At 32.2% G+C, this 13,219-nt stretch overlaps 2 protein-coding genes across 5 annotated transcripts; both read left to right on the top strand.

Annotated features, from left to right (window-relative positions):
• Positions 1–203: 203 nt before the first annotated feature.
• On the top strand, positions 204–7,528 carry LOC11422546 (lysosomal amino acid transporter 1 homolog). Of its 4 annotated transcripts, none has more exons than XR_005646583.1 (13): positions 204–554; positions 1,192–1,234; positions 1,624–1,650; positions 1,728–1,817; positions 2,240–2,382; positions 2,561–2,720; positions 2,951–3,073; positions 3,195–3,314; positions 3,668–3,677; positions 3,930–3,988; positions 4,083–4,173; positions 4,358–4,471; positions 7,492–7,514. XR_005646583.1 is itself a non-coding variant. In XM_039834953.1 (13 exons), exons 1-12 carry the CDS (start codon positions 328–330, stop codon positions 4,436–4,438), a joined length of 1,185 nt encoding a protein of 394 aa, XP_039690887.1. In that variant the 5' UTR covers positions 206–327; the 3' UTR covers positions 4,439–4,471; positions 7,492–7,528. The 4 variants fall into 4 exon arrangements, 2 of the variants coding, with proteins under 2 accessions (XP_039690887.1, XP_024641316.1); XR_005646582.1 differs by lacking the exon at positions 7,492–7,514 and adding an exon at positions 4,697–4,924; XM_039834953.1 differs by having other exon boundaries at positions 206–554; positions 3,668–3,688; positions 7,492–7,528.
• Positions 7,529–11,619: 4,091 nt separating this feature from the next.
• Positions 11,620–12,549, top strand: LOC11412532 (actin-binding protein F). Its single transcript, XM_003618867.3, has one exon. It carries the CDS (start codon positions 11,650–11,652, stop codon positions 12,493–12,495), a length of 846 nt encoding a protein of 281 aa, XP_003618915.1. The 5' UTR covers positions 11,620–11,649; the 3' UTR covers positions 12,496–12,549.
• Positions 12,550–13,219: the final 670 nt, after the last annotated feature.

The raw sequence follows: 13,219 nt of genomic DNA, 5'->3' as shown, positions 1-13,219 counted from the left end.
GCCGAAAAGGATTTTGATACAAATAGTAATTCGACATGTGTTAGCAGACGATAAACATAAACTTTATTTTATATATAAACTTTATAAAAGTGAAGTTGGTGAACTCAACATCCTTTATTTTTATATTGGTCCTTTCCAGCATTATGATTATGATTAGGATATACTTGTTTTTTTATATACTTTCCACATTTGTCTTCTTATGCAATGTCTTATGCAATGTTTTTGGGATCTCACATCTTTTCATGTACTATATATCATTTTCATAAGAGATTCTGCAACTGATTTTTTTACTCTTGATGATTTTGTAGATACCAATTCCTTGACACAATGGAAGGAGTATTTGGTAATTCCACATCATTGTGTCTTGGAAATCAACATTGTTTGCAATTGGTTCAAATGGTTATGAGAAGTGATGCAAAGACAGCTTCTATTACATTAGGTGTTATTAGTGTCATTGTTTGGATGATTGCTGAGATACCTCAATTAATCACAAATTATAGAGAAAAATCTTCTCATGGTTTGTCTGTGACGTTCTTGCTGACGTGGATAATCGGGTAAATTAAGTTCTTGTTTTAAATTATTCTAATGTAGTTTAATTTTAATCATAAGCTGTTCCTGTTTAGATTTGTGTGTGTTCTGTTGTTGCTTTTGGAACTTTAACATCACTTGATAGTGTTCACTAAGTGCATTTTTTTATTTGCGGTGAGTTTAGCAGAATCATGGTGTGCGTATATGATTTTATTGAAAGCTACACTTTGGAGCTTCAACAAAATCACAGAGCCAGTGATATATAGTTAAACTCATTCTGATTTTAAACTCATTCTACCAAGTGATATGAAAAATACTCTAAGATAGTGATTGTTACATGTTGTCAATCACGGGTCGCGGAAAACAGTGGTTTGTTCACATTCCGTTATACAACAGTGCTATAGCGCCGCTATAACCTCTATTTGACAACATTTTGTACTTAATACCGTATTGCGGAAAATTAGTGATTTGTGAAAGAGCCTAGTAACCATTGATTGATCCATATAGCCAACTTGAGTCATTTGTCTTACACTTTATATATTTATGTTTCATCTGTATTCAGTGTCATAGTTTGATTTATATATTTTTCTGATTTTATTACGTTTGCACGAAGTTCCAACCACATACATCAAACATTTGATTCAATTTATTTTATTTTTACAGTGACTTGTTCAACCTCTTTGGATGCTTATTGGAACCTGCAACTGTGAGTGTTTCTATTGTGTCTCGAAGATTTTAAGTAGCTAGGTTTTCTAAGACTAACCTATAAACATTCACATCACTGTACATGTAGACCAGTGTTGTCAAACAGCGACGCTATACCGCTATTCGTACAGATTGCTATTGTTCCGCGTATTTATCACAAAGTTTTGTCAAATAGCCGCTATAGCGGCACTATAGTACTTTAGCGTTGCATACTATAAACAGACCTATTTTCTGCGATAATGCCATTTTCTTTTATGGTGCCATTTTTCTGCGATTAACAACATCGATATTAGGCCAATATTTATTTCAACAATATATAATTTGTGACAGTTAAGACAATCATAAGGGCGTGTGTGCCAAGTTAGATAACTTAATTTCTTGTTTTTGCAGCTACCGACTCAGCTATATACTGCAGTGGTAAAGACTCTAGCCGAAGATTGAGGTGTTCTAAGACCTTGTAAATAATTTCATCTAACTTCTGAATTCTTGTGCAGTTGTATACGTTGATAACACTTACACTTTGTTTACAAGCCACTTACTATGGACACATATATCCCCGACTTAAGCACAAGAGACAGTTCAAGGTAAAAACTCCGATACTTCATTTTGCCTGTGAAATTTTTGACATACTGTAACTGTGATATGTTTGGTTATGGATATTACTATATCACGATAGAAAGCTGTATATGATATCTTAGATTTAATGCAGTGATGTTGAAATAGCGGCTATAGCGCTATAGAATAGCAGAATTTGAATTAGTTTCTATTGTTTTGCGATACACTATTTACTACAAAATGTTATCAAATAGAGGCTATAGCGGCGCTATAGCACTGTTGTATAATGGAATTTGAACAAAACACTGTTTTTCGCGATCTGTGATTTATAACACTGATTTAATTAAAGAAATCTGCATTTGACTCCTTTCCTATTATTAGGATATATGCAATTATTATTAAGATCATTATTTTGTTTTATTTGTAATTCCATGTACTGTGCCGTGATCAGATTGACCCACCAATAGATGATGGCGAAAGCAATAACGGAGTTGAAAATGGCAATGCTGCTGATCAAAGAACAGCCATTGGTTTGAGTTCACCAATTCCTTTTCCGGCTCAAAAGAGTCATGTTGAAACACAATCATACTACCAGTAATTAATCCTTTTCATTGAAATTTTATGCTAAATTTTACTAGTCTTCTCGTTTAACCATGGTTATAGTGACGGAGCCAACTGAACCATGATCCGATGGTCTCACCAGTTCAATCTCCGACTTGACTATAATTTGTTTTTCAAAGTTCTCAAAACTGTTCTCTTTTGATTTCATTAGGTCAGCAAGATATCTATCAAAGAGTCATACTCCGAAATCAGAATTAGCCCAAAGAATGCCATCTTCTCTTATTTTGGACCCGATAGAAGAGCCTTTGCTTGTTCCATCTGTCTTCACAAAATCGGCACCATCTTTAAAGATAAAGAACACTCTATGTTTGGTAAACTTTTCTATTCCTACTATAGTCTTCCATAACTATGCAATGTTGTAAAATAGCAGCTATAGCGTAGCACAATTTAACAAATCGCTTTTGTTCTGCGATTCACAATTTAGCTCAAAATGTTGCCAAAAAGTGGCTATAGCACCGCTATTTTTCACGATCTGCGATGGATTCACAACACTATGACAATAATGCTAGAATTTAAATCTAATCACTTCTACTTTCTTCAGGTGTCGACGTTAACTTTTCTAGGTGCCTTGAATCTGCTTCATTCACCGGATACAAGAATTCATTCAGATGTTGCAAAACCAAGAAAAGAATTTGTGATTTATGTTGGGAGAAAGCTTTTGCAGGTAACTTAATACAAATCACAATTTTTTTACACACTTGGAGGAATTTCAAAACATCGTTTTTAGTGTTTCCGAATATTTTTCGTCTAGGTATATAAAAATGTTATTATTTCTTAAATTTCAGGTTAGTGGCCATAAGTTGTCAGATCAAGGTGTGGAAGCATACCATAGCATTGGAACTTACCTTGGTTGGGCAATGGCAGTTATATATATGGGTGGAAGACTTCCTCAAATTTGTTTGAATGTAAGTTATATTTTCTTGATGTTTAGATTAGAAATTCTTCTGATCAAGATTCTTGTCTCACTCTCACATAACCTGCATTGTGAAGAACTCGGAAAAGTTTGTTATAGAAATCAATAAAAGAAACCAGTTTTGTCGAATAGCGTAGCGAAATTTAATCACTATAATTACGCGATATGCTATTTAGTGCATACTTGAAAATTTTAAATCTTTTTTTTTTTGAAAGAAATTTTAAATCTTATAATAAGTTTCCTTTTGTAGTTTTATCATATATCTTGAGCATGATTGATTGATTAGTCTTGCTCTCTTTATATAGTTCAATATTGAATTGACTATAATTTTCGTCAATTTTGCAGATCAGAAGAGGTAACTTTGAGGTGAGGGACTCAAACCATTGCAAGATGTGATTATTTATAAGTTTTCTTCTATTAAACATCTTTTTCATGAGATTATTTTTTTTAATTATAAAAAAGTGATTTTCGTTATGATAAAGGAACACAATAACTTTTGTTTTTCTTAAAAATTACATAATGTCAAAATCACTTTTTTTTAATCCGTAAGAAACTACGATTTAATTAGTTCTCTAAGTAGAATATTAATCTTTTTCATTACATGTAGGGTGTGAATCCTCTAATGTTTCTCTTTGCTTTAATTGGGAATACTACTTATGTAGCAAGGTATGCTTCTAGTTATATCATCTTTTAAGTCTCAATATGTGACTTCTATGTCAATCAACATATTCAACAAGACATGAATTTTTGTTTCATGTAGCATACTTGTAAGCAGCATGGATTGGTCAAAACTTGGTCCAAATCTTCCATGGCTTGTAGAATCAGGAGGATGTTCCATTCTTGATTCTTTTGTATCCTTTTCTTATTTACTAGTAAGATACTTGTTTGTTTCGATGAACGTACGAACTAGACTGGTATCTAAATTTAGATGCTGAATTAAATTCAAATATAGTCATTCATGACAATATGAGATTGTTATTGAGTCATAGTAGAAGGGTGCTGGAAGAAACATGTCTACCTTAACTTCAGTTTTAGATTTTGATGCAGTTTCTATATTATCGATATCGGACATCGAAGTCCTTGGAGGGCAAGTTCAAACATCAAGTTGTTGCTTAGGTGATGATGATTTGAAGAAAAAAGGATTCTCAGGTTTCTCTCTCTTGATAAGACACCGTTCATTACTTGAATGCAGATTTTCTAATTGCAGATAATCCAAATCAATTTTCATGCATTTCATGCTATTCTTCAACTTTAGTGTCACTCATTCTTATTTCTGTATAAGATTTTGGTTATCATTTAGCTTTTTGGTGCATTTCACATGTCAAAATGTGCAATCACACAGATTACCTAATTGTTGATAAATGTGTATTACAGCCATGCAGTCTCAACCATGATGACCAAGTCATGTCTGTGAGCATATGAAGTTGAAATGAACTCAGATGAATGATAAAGATGCTGATATTTGTCCTTTTGAGAATAAAGGAAAGGAAAATGGTCCTTGATTGAGGACCATAAATCTTGTATCAGTTAAACAATACCATTATGAATTTCTCTTAAATTTTATAGTTATCTTACCCGAATGAATTTTCTTGTCACTGTTACTGGTTTAGGCTATTTATCATCATATCCATTGGTTTTAACTTGAGATAAATGCTAGAAACACTCCTAAGTTTAATGAATAACCGTGGACTCTAGGGCCGACCCGGTGCTCCTAAGTTTATTTTTCGTTGGCATAAAAAAATATTTCGCTAGCAACAGCTACGTGCCGCGACAATGATTAGTCCGTAACTGATTTTGGCGGTAGCCCTCGATTGAGTGTTGTCTTTAATGAGGTTTTGGATGTACGAGATGTATGAGTTTTATTTTGAGTGTTATGCCTACATACATCGTCCTTTATGTTGTTATTTATGTTTTGCTGATCTTTGTTCGTCTTGTGTTATTAATAAATTTTACCGTTCAACCAAATCTTGAATAAAAAACCATAAAAAGACCATTGAATGTAGATAATATATTTCTCCAAGATAAAATCATGAATACCTAAAAAGGTGTATTATGCATACATGACTTGTCTAGAAACAGGCAATAAGGCAATGCATGTTAGCTAAAAGGTTAAAGGTGACCCCACCATACCATAGCTTCCAAATCAGTCCATTTCCAATTAGGTTAAACAATGAAACTTTCTTTTTTTGGAAATATGAATTTTCAAGAGGTGAGACATACCATTGCTTAATTTTTTATTAATTGAGAGAATTAGTAGCAGAAGGTGACATATGAACTAAAATGAGCAATAATTTATAATTTTAGAGACATTTTGTCAATTTCTTAATCTTAAATCAAATTTATCAACGTCCAACAAATTCATGAATTTAATTGGTCACATCTCACGAGTTTAAAAACAATTGAAAGTGATTCAATTACTACTTATAAATTGAGAATAGTATGGTAAAAAAAATAATATTGAGAATCATGTTAGCTAAGATTTCATGCTGCTAACATACCATCCTTAGTTTTCACATACTTCACTTAGATAAACTTAATAGACTGTAGCCTATCTACTTTTAGCGACGATGTTTTGAAGCCATTTGAATTGATCTGGTGATATCAAGGTCTCAAGTTTGATTATCCCTGATGTCAATTTGAGTGTGTTAATTTAGTTTCTTAAATAAAAAAAGGCTTAATAGCATTTTTGGCCCCCTATGTTTCAAGAAGTTGCGATTTTAACCCTCTAATAAAGTAAAATACAAAACCGCCCCCTAAGTATTGTCCATTTTGCAGTTTTGCCCCCCAAGCCAATGCACATGTGGACGCCACGTGTGAAATAGAAGGATAATTTTGTAATTTACTTCCCATATCTTTCCCTTTTCTCTGCCTTCCTCGTTCTTATTCTTCTCTTCCCGACCACCACTGGACCATCCATCCTAACCACCACCACCACTGTACTCGTCAATCACCTCTACCGTCCTTGCCACCACACACTGCATCATCGCCACTACCATAATCCTCACCATCACGTCATTCTCACCAACGTCGTCGTCAACCTCTAATCCCTTCAGATCTGAACACACCATTCTCACCACCGTCGATGAAATCCATCAGTTTTCTACAGGTTCAATGAGAGATCGAAGTTGCATAGGATAGTGGAGTTGATAACGGTGGACGATGGCTGGAGATCGGAGTTGCAGAAAAAAGGGAGGTGGTCGTGAATGAGAAAAGTGGGGGAAAGAGACAATTAAGGGAAAAAGGAAGAAGGAAAAAAGGAAAATGGAGTATTTATGAACAGTACATATACGGAGTTGTATTTGTGTCAACAAATTTGTGTTTGTTTATCATTTATATTAATTTTAAGGATCTAAAAGGTTACATTGGCCACCATTATATGGGATCTGAATTCTCTACCTTTCAATCATCTGTATTTAATATATTTCTCTCAATCTTTCTCGTAATCAATCATTTTCTTGCATCTAAATATTTATTTTAATCGTCAATCTCTATCTCCTTTTAGTAAAAATCAAATGATCAATATAGCTTAGTATGTCAAAATAAAATGAAAACTAACATTATATATAATCATCTTCGTAAGTTTATGAGCAACCATATTACCCTAAAAAACTTGATGTAAGATCTATTGCAATAAAATAATAACAAGATTCGACAACTACTCAAAATGGATAATATTTATGAGTTGTCTTGAGCTGAAGAATTGAAAAGGTGGACTACTTCTTTGAAAACAACTTATGAAAACACAATTCTCTCCTCCACTCTAGTGCTTCTAGTAGCACCAACTTTAACATCAACAAGAGGTTGAAGCCACATTGTTTTTGCTCCCATAAACATGTCATGTTCGTCTCGTAAGCATATACCAATTCCAACATTTCTTTGATGCTCCGAAAATGATGCGTCAAAGTTGCATTTCATGAAATTTTGAGGAGGATATTGATGCCAATGTATGTTGTTTCCCAACTGCAGAGAATCCAAATCCCATTTTCATGCATGCAAAATATTAATGATTCCATTTCATGATATTCTTCAACTTTAGTTTCACTCATTCTGATTTCTGTAATAAGATTTTCGTTATCATATTGCATGTTGCTATATTTCACATGTAAAAATATCCAACCACAAATGATTAATTGTTGTTTTGATTAATTATTGATAAATCTCTATATCAGCCATGCAGTCTCCACCATGATGACCAAGTCATATGTGACCATGAATTTCCCTTAAATTTTAGAGCAATGATCGGTAGACATCCTTATTAATGTGTACACCCTTTTGTACCACTCTGAAAAATTTTAGTTAATCAAATATATGGTATGTGTGACCACATTTTTTTAGTTGCGTGACCACTATTTTTCCAGAACTTATTTGTTTACTAAGTGGAAAAATAGTAATCACGCGCATTTTAGATGTGTGACCACATTTTTCAGCTTTTAAATAGTGGTCAAAAAATAGTATTCATGCAACTGAAAAATGTGGTCATACAGACCATATACTTGGTTAACTGATATTTTCGAGAGTGGTATAAAGGGTGTATATATTAAGGATGTCTCCAAATTTTTATTCAAATTTTATATTTGGCTTACCTGAATGAGTTTTCATTGTTACTTGTTTAGGCTAATTATCAGGTATATCATTGGTTATAACTAAATATTTGATTTGTTTGCTATCATGAAGTAGAAAAAAATGTATACTTTGTTTTTATCGGTATGAATCAAACTCAATGTTTCAGAGTTTACAACACTCACATACGCTGCATATCAAAATCAATAAATAATATGAAACTAATTTATTTTCTCTATTCATCAATCTTTGGAAACTTTCCAAAATGTTTAAGTGAAAAAAAGAGATGACCTTTATGGTCAAGTCAAAAAATGAATAGTAAATTGATTGCAACCAACAACTAATCAAAATTTCTAAAAGTAAAAAGAGGAATGAATAATGATGGATTTTGAGGTCGATCTGATGCTTTCATGTTTAATTTTCGGTGTTCTAAGAAAATGTTTAGCCGGCAACAACTGTATAACAGTGATTAGTTGTTGTTGGCTAATCATTTGAGATATTTTTAATTGAAAACTTTGATAAACACACAATAATCTTGGATAAATAAAAGGTTTAATTGCACTTTTGGATTCTTATCTTTTCAAAAGTTGCGGTTATGACCCCCTAACTAATTTAAATACAAAACAACCCTCTATGTTTTGACTTTTTGGCAGTTTTGGACCCCCAGTCCATTAGTGAGGTGCCACGTGGCCCCCTAAATAATACACGTGGTACCTCACTAATGGACTAGGGTCCAAAACTGCCAAAGAATCAAAACATAGGGGGCTGTTTTGTATTTAAATTAGTTAGGAGGTCATAGCCGCAACTTTTGGGAAGATAGGGATCAAAAAGTGCAATTAAACCTAAATAAAAATAACAATTAAATTGAAGGATCACTAGGTCAAAGAGTTTTGTATAATTAGATGGAAAGAATGTAGACAAAATATTTTTTCAAGGAAAAATCCTTGACACCTAAAAAGGAGTACAGGACATGAATTGTCTTGAAGCATGCAATAAAACATTGCATGTTAGTTAGAAGGTTAGTGGTGAACCCACCATATCATTGCTTCCAAATCAATTCACTTCTCATTGTGTCAACCTATGAAGACTTTTTCTTTTGTGGTCTTATTTGTCAAGACTTGGGACATACCTTCCCTAATGTCAGATTAAATGTACATAATTGGACCCTTACATGACATACATTGCTTTCTCTAATTGACTGTATATAGATTCTCTTTCATTTTTTTTTCTCTCTCACATTTTATCAATTTTTATAGCTCAATTATTAACCATTTTTCTCCCTTTTATTTGGAAAAGAGGGAGTAATAAACATGAAATAACTAATTTGAGATCATTGTCATCATCGTTGTTAGAGCCTAATATTTTGTTTATGAAGACATTTTATGTGGAATCCGAGCTTGAATTCACATGTCACATTTTTCCTCTCCTTATTATGTATTTATTTTAGTATGTGTGAGTGTGACCACTAAATCAATAACCGAATTAAAAAATATACCACAGTTTAGTTTTTGAATTGACATAAAGGATCAATTCAAAATAACTTTCACTAAAATCAGTAAGAAGTAATTTATTTGCATTCTACTACGACTTATTTGCTTTCATAAGTAGTAATTTTCTTATAAAATAAAAAAACTTTAGGAATTAATTTGAAACAATTACTAGGAGAAGGTGACATTTTTTTAAGGAAGGAGAAAGTGACATACGAACCAAAAAGATCAATAATTTATAATTCTATACAAGTTTTTTTGTCAATTTCTTAATTTCAAGTCAAATTTATCAAATCAGTCAAGAAAATTATCAAATTTATATATCAACGTCCAACAAATTCATGAACCTATAATTGGTCACATCTCATCAATTTAGAAACCATTGAAAGTGATTCAATGTCTACTTATAAATTTGAAATAGTAACAATAAGGAACTTCTTAGCTGAGATTTCAATCTGCAAATATACCATCATTTGGTTACAATGTTTGCTTTGTTATTCACTTTTTGAAATATATCCATTTATCACATTTACCAAATAATATCTGTTTCAACTAACAATACTATTTCTATCTGATTGAAGATGGACTCGGATCTCTATCTTTAAGTGGAATCTTGAGTTCAAACCTTATGAATGAAAAGAACTTGGATCTCTATCTCTATTTCTCAAATCTTACTATTCTCATTAAATAACTTTGGCACAATAATTTCTGCATAGATAACATCATTTTTTATAATAGTTTATATAAATCAATATTTTGTATAATTGAGTACATTAATTGAGAAAGCAACAAGACATAGTATATATATGTTGGGAATTTGTTCCATTGAAGATATAAGAGAAGAAGAGACAATTTAGCCTTAGGCAATGATGGATAAAAAGAAGAAGAAACACTACTACCTCTAGCTTTGTGTGGTCTAATGATGGGATTATGCAAAGAATTCAGGGTTATCCTCCAACTACATAGTCTATTCGGTCTTAAATGTACGCAGAAGTTGAGTCAACACATGGATGTATTTAATTTAAATTTTAGACGAAATACATCAATTTTTGTTGACTTAACTTTTGTTTATATTTGAGACCAGAAAGAGTGCGTTAATTAGAAGTAAAGGAGAAATTGATGAGGAAATGACACAAATCGTACAAACTTTAAAATGAGTTCTAAAAAAAAAATTCAACCATTAACAATCATCCTTGTACATTTGAGGTTTCTGTGCATTAAATGGATATGAAACTTCTTTTTTCCTTTATTACTCAATGATTGATGACACGATAAATTAGTGCACAGTCCTAAGACACCCCCACATAGATGTGGTCCTCACGATGTTTAAACAATTGTTTTAAAAATTGGATTGAAGATCGCACTAGTCAAACTTTTGAGTCATGCGAGGTTTTGTTTGTTCAATCGATTCAATCATAGTTGAAACATATGACAAATAAATAAAAAATATTTTAAAAAGTGTAAAGAAAAAGAGCAATTGATTGATTAACGGTAGATAAATTACATTACTAAGAATAATGTTATGAACATTCTTCAACGCACATTTTTCGACACTCTTTTTTATTAGTTAGAATCCATGCAAATCTCGTCAAAATTTATTTAAAACTCATCTTATTTGTTGGGATCTATATAAATTTTAATCATTAAAAAATAGTGTTGTGAAAAATGAGTATTAAAAAGTGTGTTTTTAGCCACATCTCTTCTTATTAAATAGTTTCACTTTGATTTTTATCAAATTGTTTTTTCAAGAACAAATTATTTAGCAAATAAAAAGTTGCAAGAATGATCCCTAAAAAAAATGCAAGAGTGATAGTATTCTTTTTGGTCAGGTAGCCTAGTGGCTAGAAATTCACTTTTAAAGTAAATAAGTGGGGTGTCTGGGGTTCGAACCCCGGCCCCTGCATATAATAATGCATTGTCCCTGCCAACTGAGCTATGCTCACGGGGACAGAGTGATAGTATTCTAATGATAAAATAACATTTCTTTTTAAGCTCAGATCGACATCCAAAGTCTTATTGACGATGTTGACCCCACACTAAATCAACAATGATACACTTACTTTCTATATTTTCAAACATTAATTCAACTCCACATTTTATCTATATTTCTCTCTTTCTATCACATCACTCTCTTTTTCTTTTCTTTTTTAAGTTGTATACATCTACATAGCTTGTACACCAAACATTTTCCTACTTAAATATATAGAAGCATAAGGAATATTAATTAAATGCATTACCTCAAATCTTTAGTTTAAAATCTCTCCAAAAAAAAGTGAGAAAATGGAAAGAGGAATTCATGATACCATGGATGATCTAAAGAAAAGTGAACCACGTCATGCTACTAAAGAACCTAGTAGTGGATCCATAGCTCATGATCTTGATTCCAACAACTATAATATTTCTCCTCTTCTTAACACAAGTAGCCAACACAAACAAAATCAAGAAGCAAAGAAGAGAAAATCATACTCACATGCTTGTTCTATTTCATCATCATCATTCCATGCTACAACTTCAACAACACATTCTTCAAAATCTTCTTCTTCCACTTCTTCAAACAAACTTGTTGGTTTGAAATATTCTCATCTTACTACAAATGCAATTTCACCTTCCAAGAAAAACCCTTCTCATAGTAACATTTTTATTGATCTTTACAAGAAAATCAAAGCTTCATTGTCAAAACCAATATCTGTTATAAGAAGAAAATGTTCTTGTTTTGATAAAAATTCTTTGCAAGTCAAAGAAAACACTTCAAAACCAAAAGCCTCAAGTTCAACTACATTGCCAACACCTCAAATTCAAGCTCTCCCACAAAATGAAATTACTATAAATGATGTGAATCAAGAAAAAACACCAAAAGACAAGTTGACAACAAATGATGAAGATGATGATCATGATCATGAAGAAGAAAAGGAAGAGGAGGTACGTGATTCCTTGCATGTTTTTCAACCAACAAGTTTACCAAAGTCAAATGTAAATGATGAAGATGTAGCTAGTGATTCAAGTTCTGATCTTTTTGAGATAGAGGGCTTCTCCACACAAGCTACAACGCTGGAATACCCAACAAAACCTAGCATGATAGAGTGCCAAGAGACCACCACCGCTACAAATGTTTTATGTGATACTTAGATGATTTTGTTTTTTGTTTTTCACAAATCAATAGGGAAAAATTAATTCATTGAACTCAAGAAGTTTATGAGCTTCAATTAAGAACGAGTCATTCGAAAAAATCGGGTTCAAATCCTGCTTAAAACAATCCTTATAATCAGTTGAATTTCAAATTACTAGGAGATCTTCCCCAAGGTAAAATTAAGAGGGGTTAGTTGTCATGCGTAGTGTTACAAACGGAGGACTTTATTTTTTATTTATTTTTAATTATAAAAGTTTATCGCTACATTTGAAAATGTGTTTTTTATATACTCGATTATAGTGATAAAACTTCTCTTTTTAAAAAAAATGGAGAGGGTCTCTACTTACAACAGAGCGATGATCTTAATATTAAGTGTCGTTATATTGGATGACAAACTTATGGTCCTCCTTTTTTTCTCGAAAAGGGGCTACGATCCTCATAGATAATCTTTTTTTTAAGCATGTATAGTCTTTTTATATCTTTTTTTCATACTTATTATTGAACTTAATCATAGTTTATAAAAGGAAAATGCTAACTAGTGCCCTAAGAGCATTAGTTAAGAAGATTAATATAGAGTTCAGAAATCCAAGCTCAACTGGTAAAGTATCGAAATTGTTAAGCTGGACGTCTTGACGGGGGTTCGAACCCCCGCCCCTCCACTTGTGTGTATGAGTTTATAATGGCTTTGCCATTTCGTCTATCTACAACAACAACAAAAATATT

This window comes from Medicago truncatula, chromosome 6, assembly GCF_003473485.1.
Source record: "Medicago truncatula cultivar Jemalong A17 chromosome 6, MtrunA17r5.0-ANR, whole genome shotgun sequence".
In the NCBI taxonomy this organism is placed as follows: Eukaryota; Viridiplantae; Streptophyta; class Magnoliopsida; order Fabales; family Fabaceae; genus Medicago; species Medicago truncatula.
The sequence above is the reverse complement of the archived record's forward strand: the minus strand, read 5'-3'. Positions and strand labels throughout refer to the sequence as shown.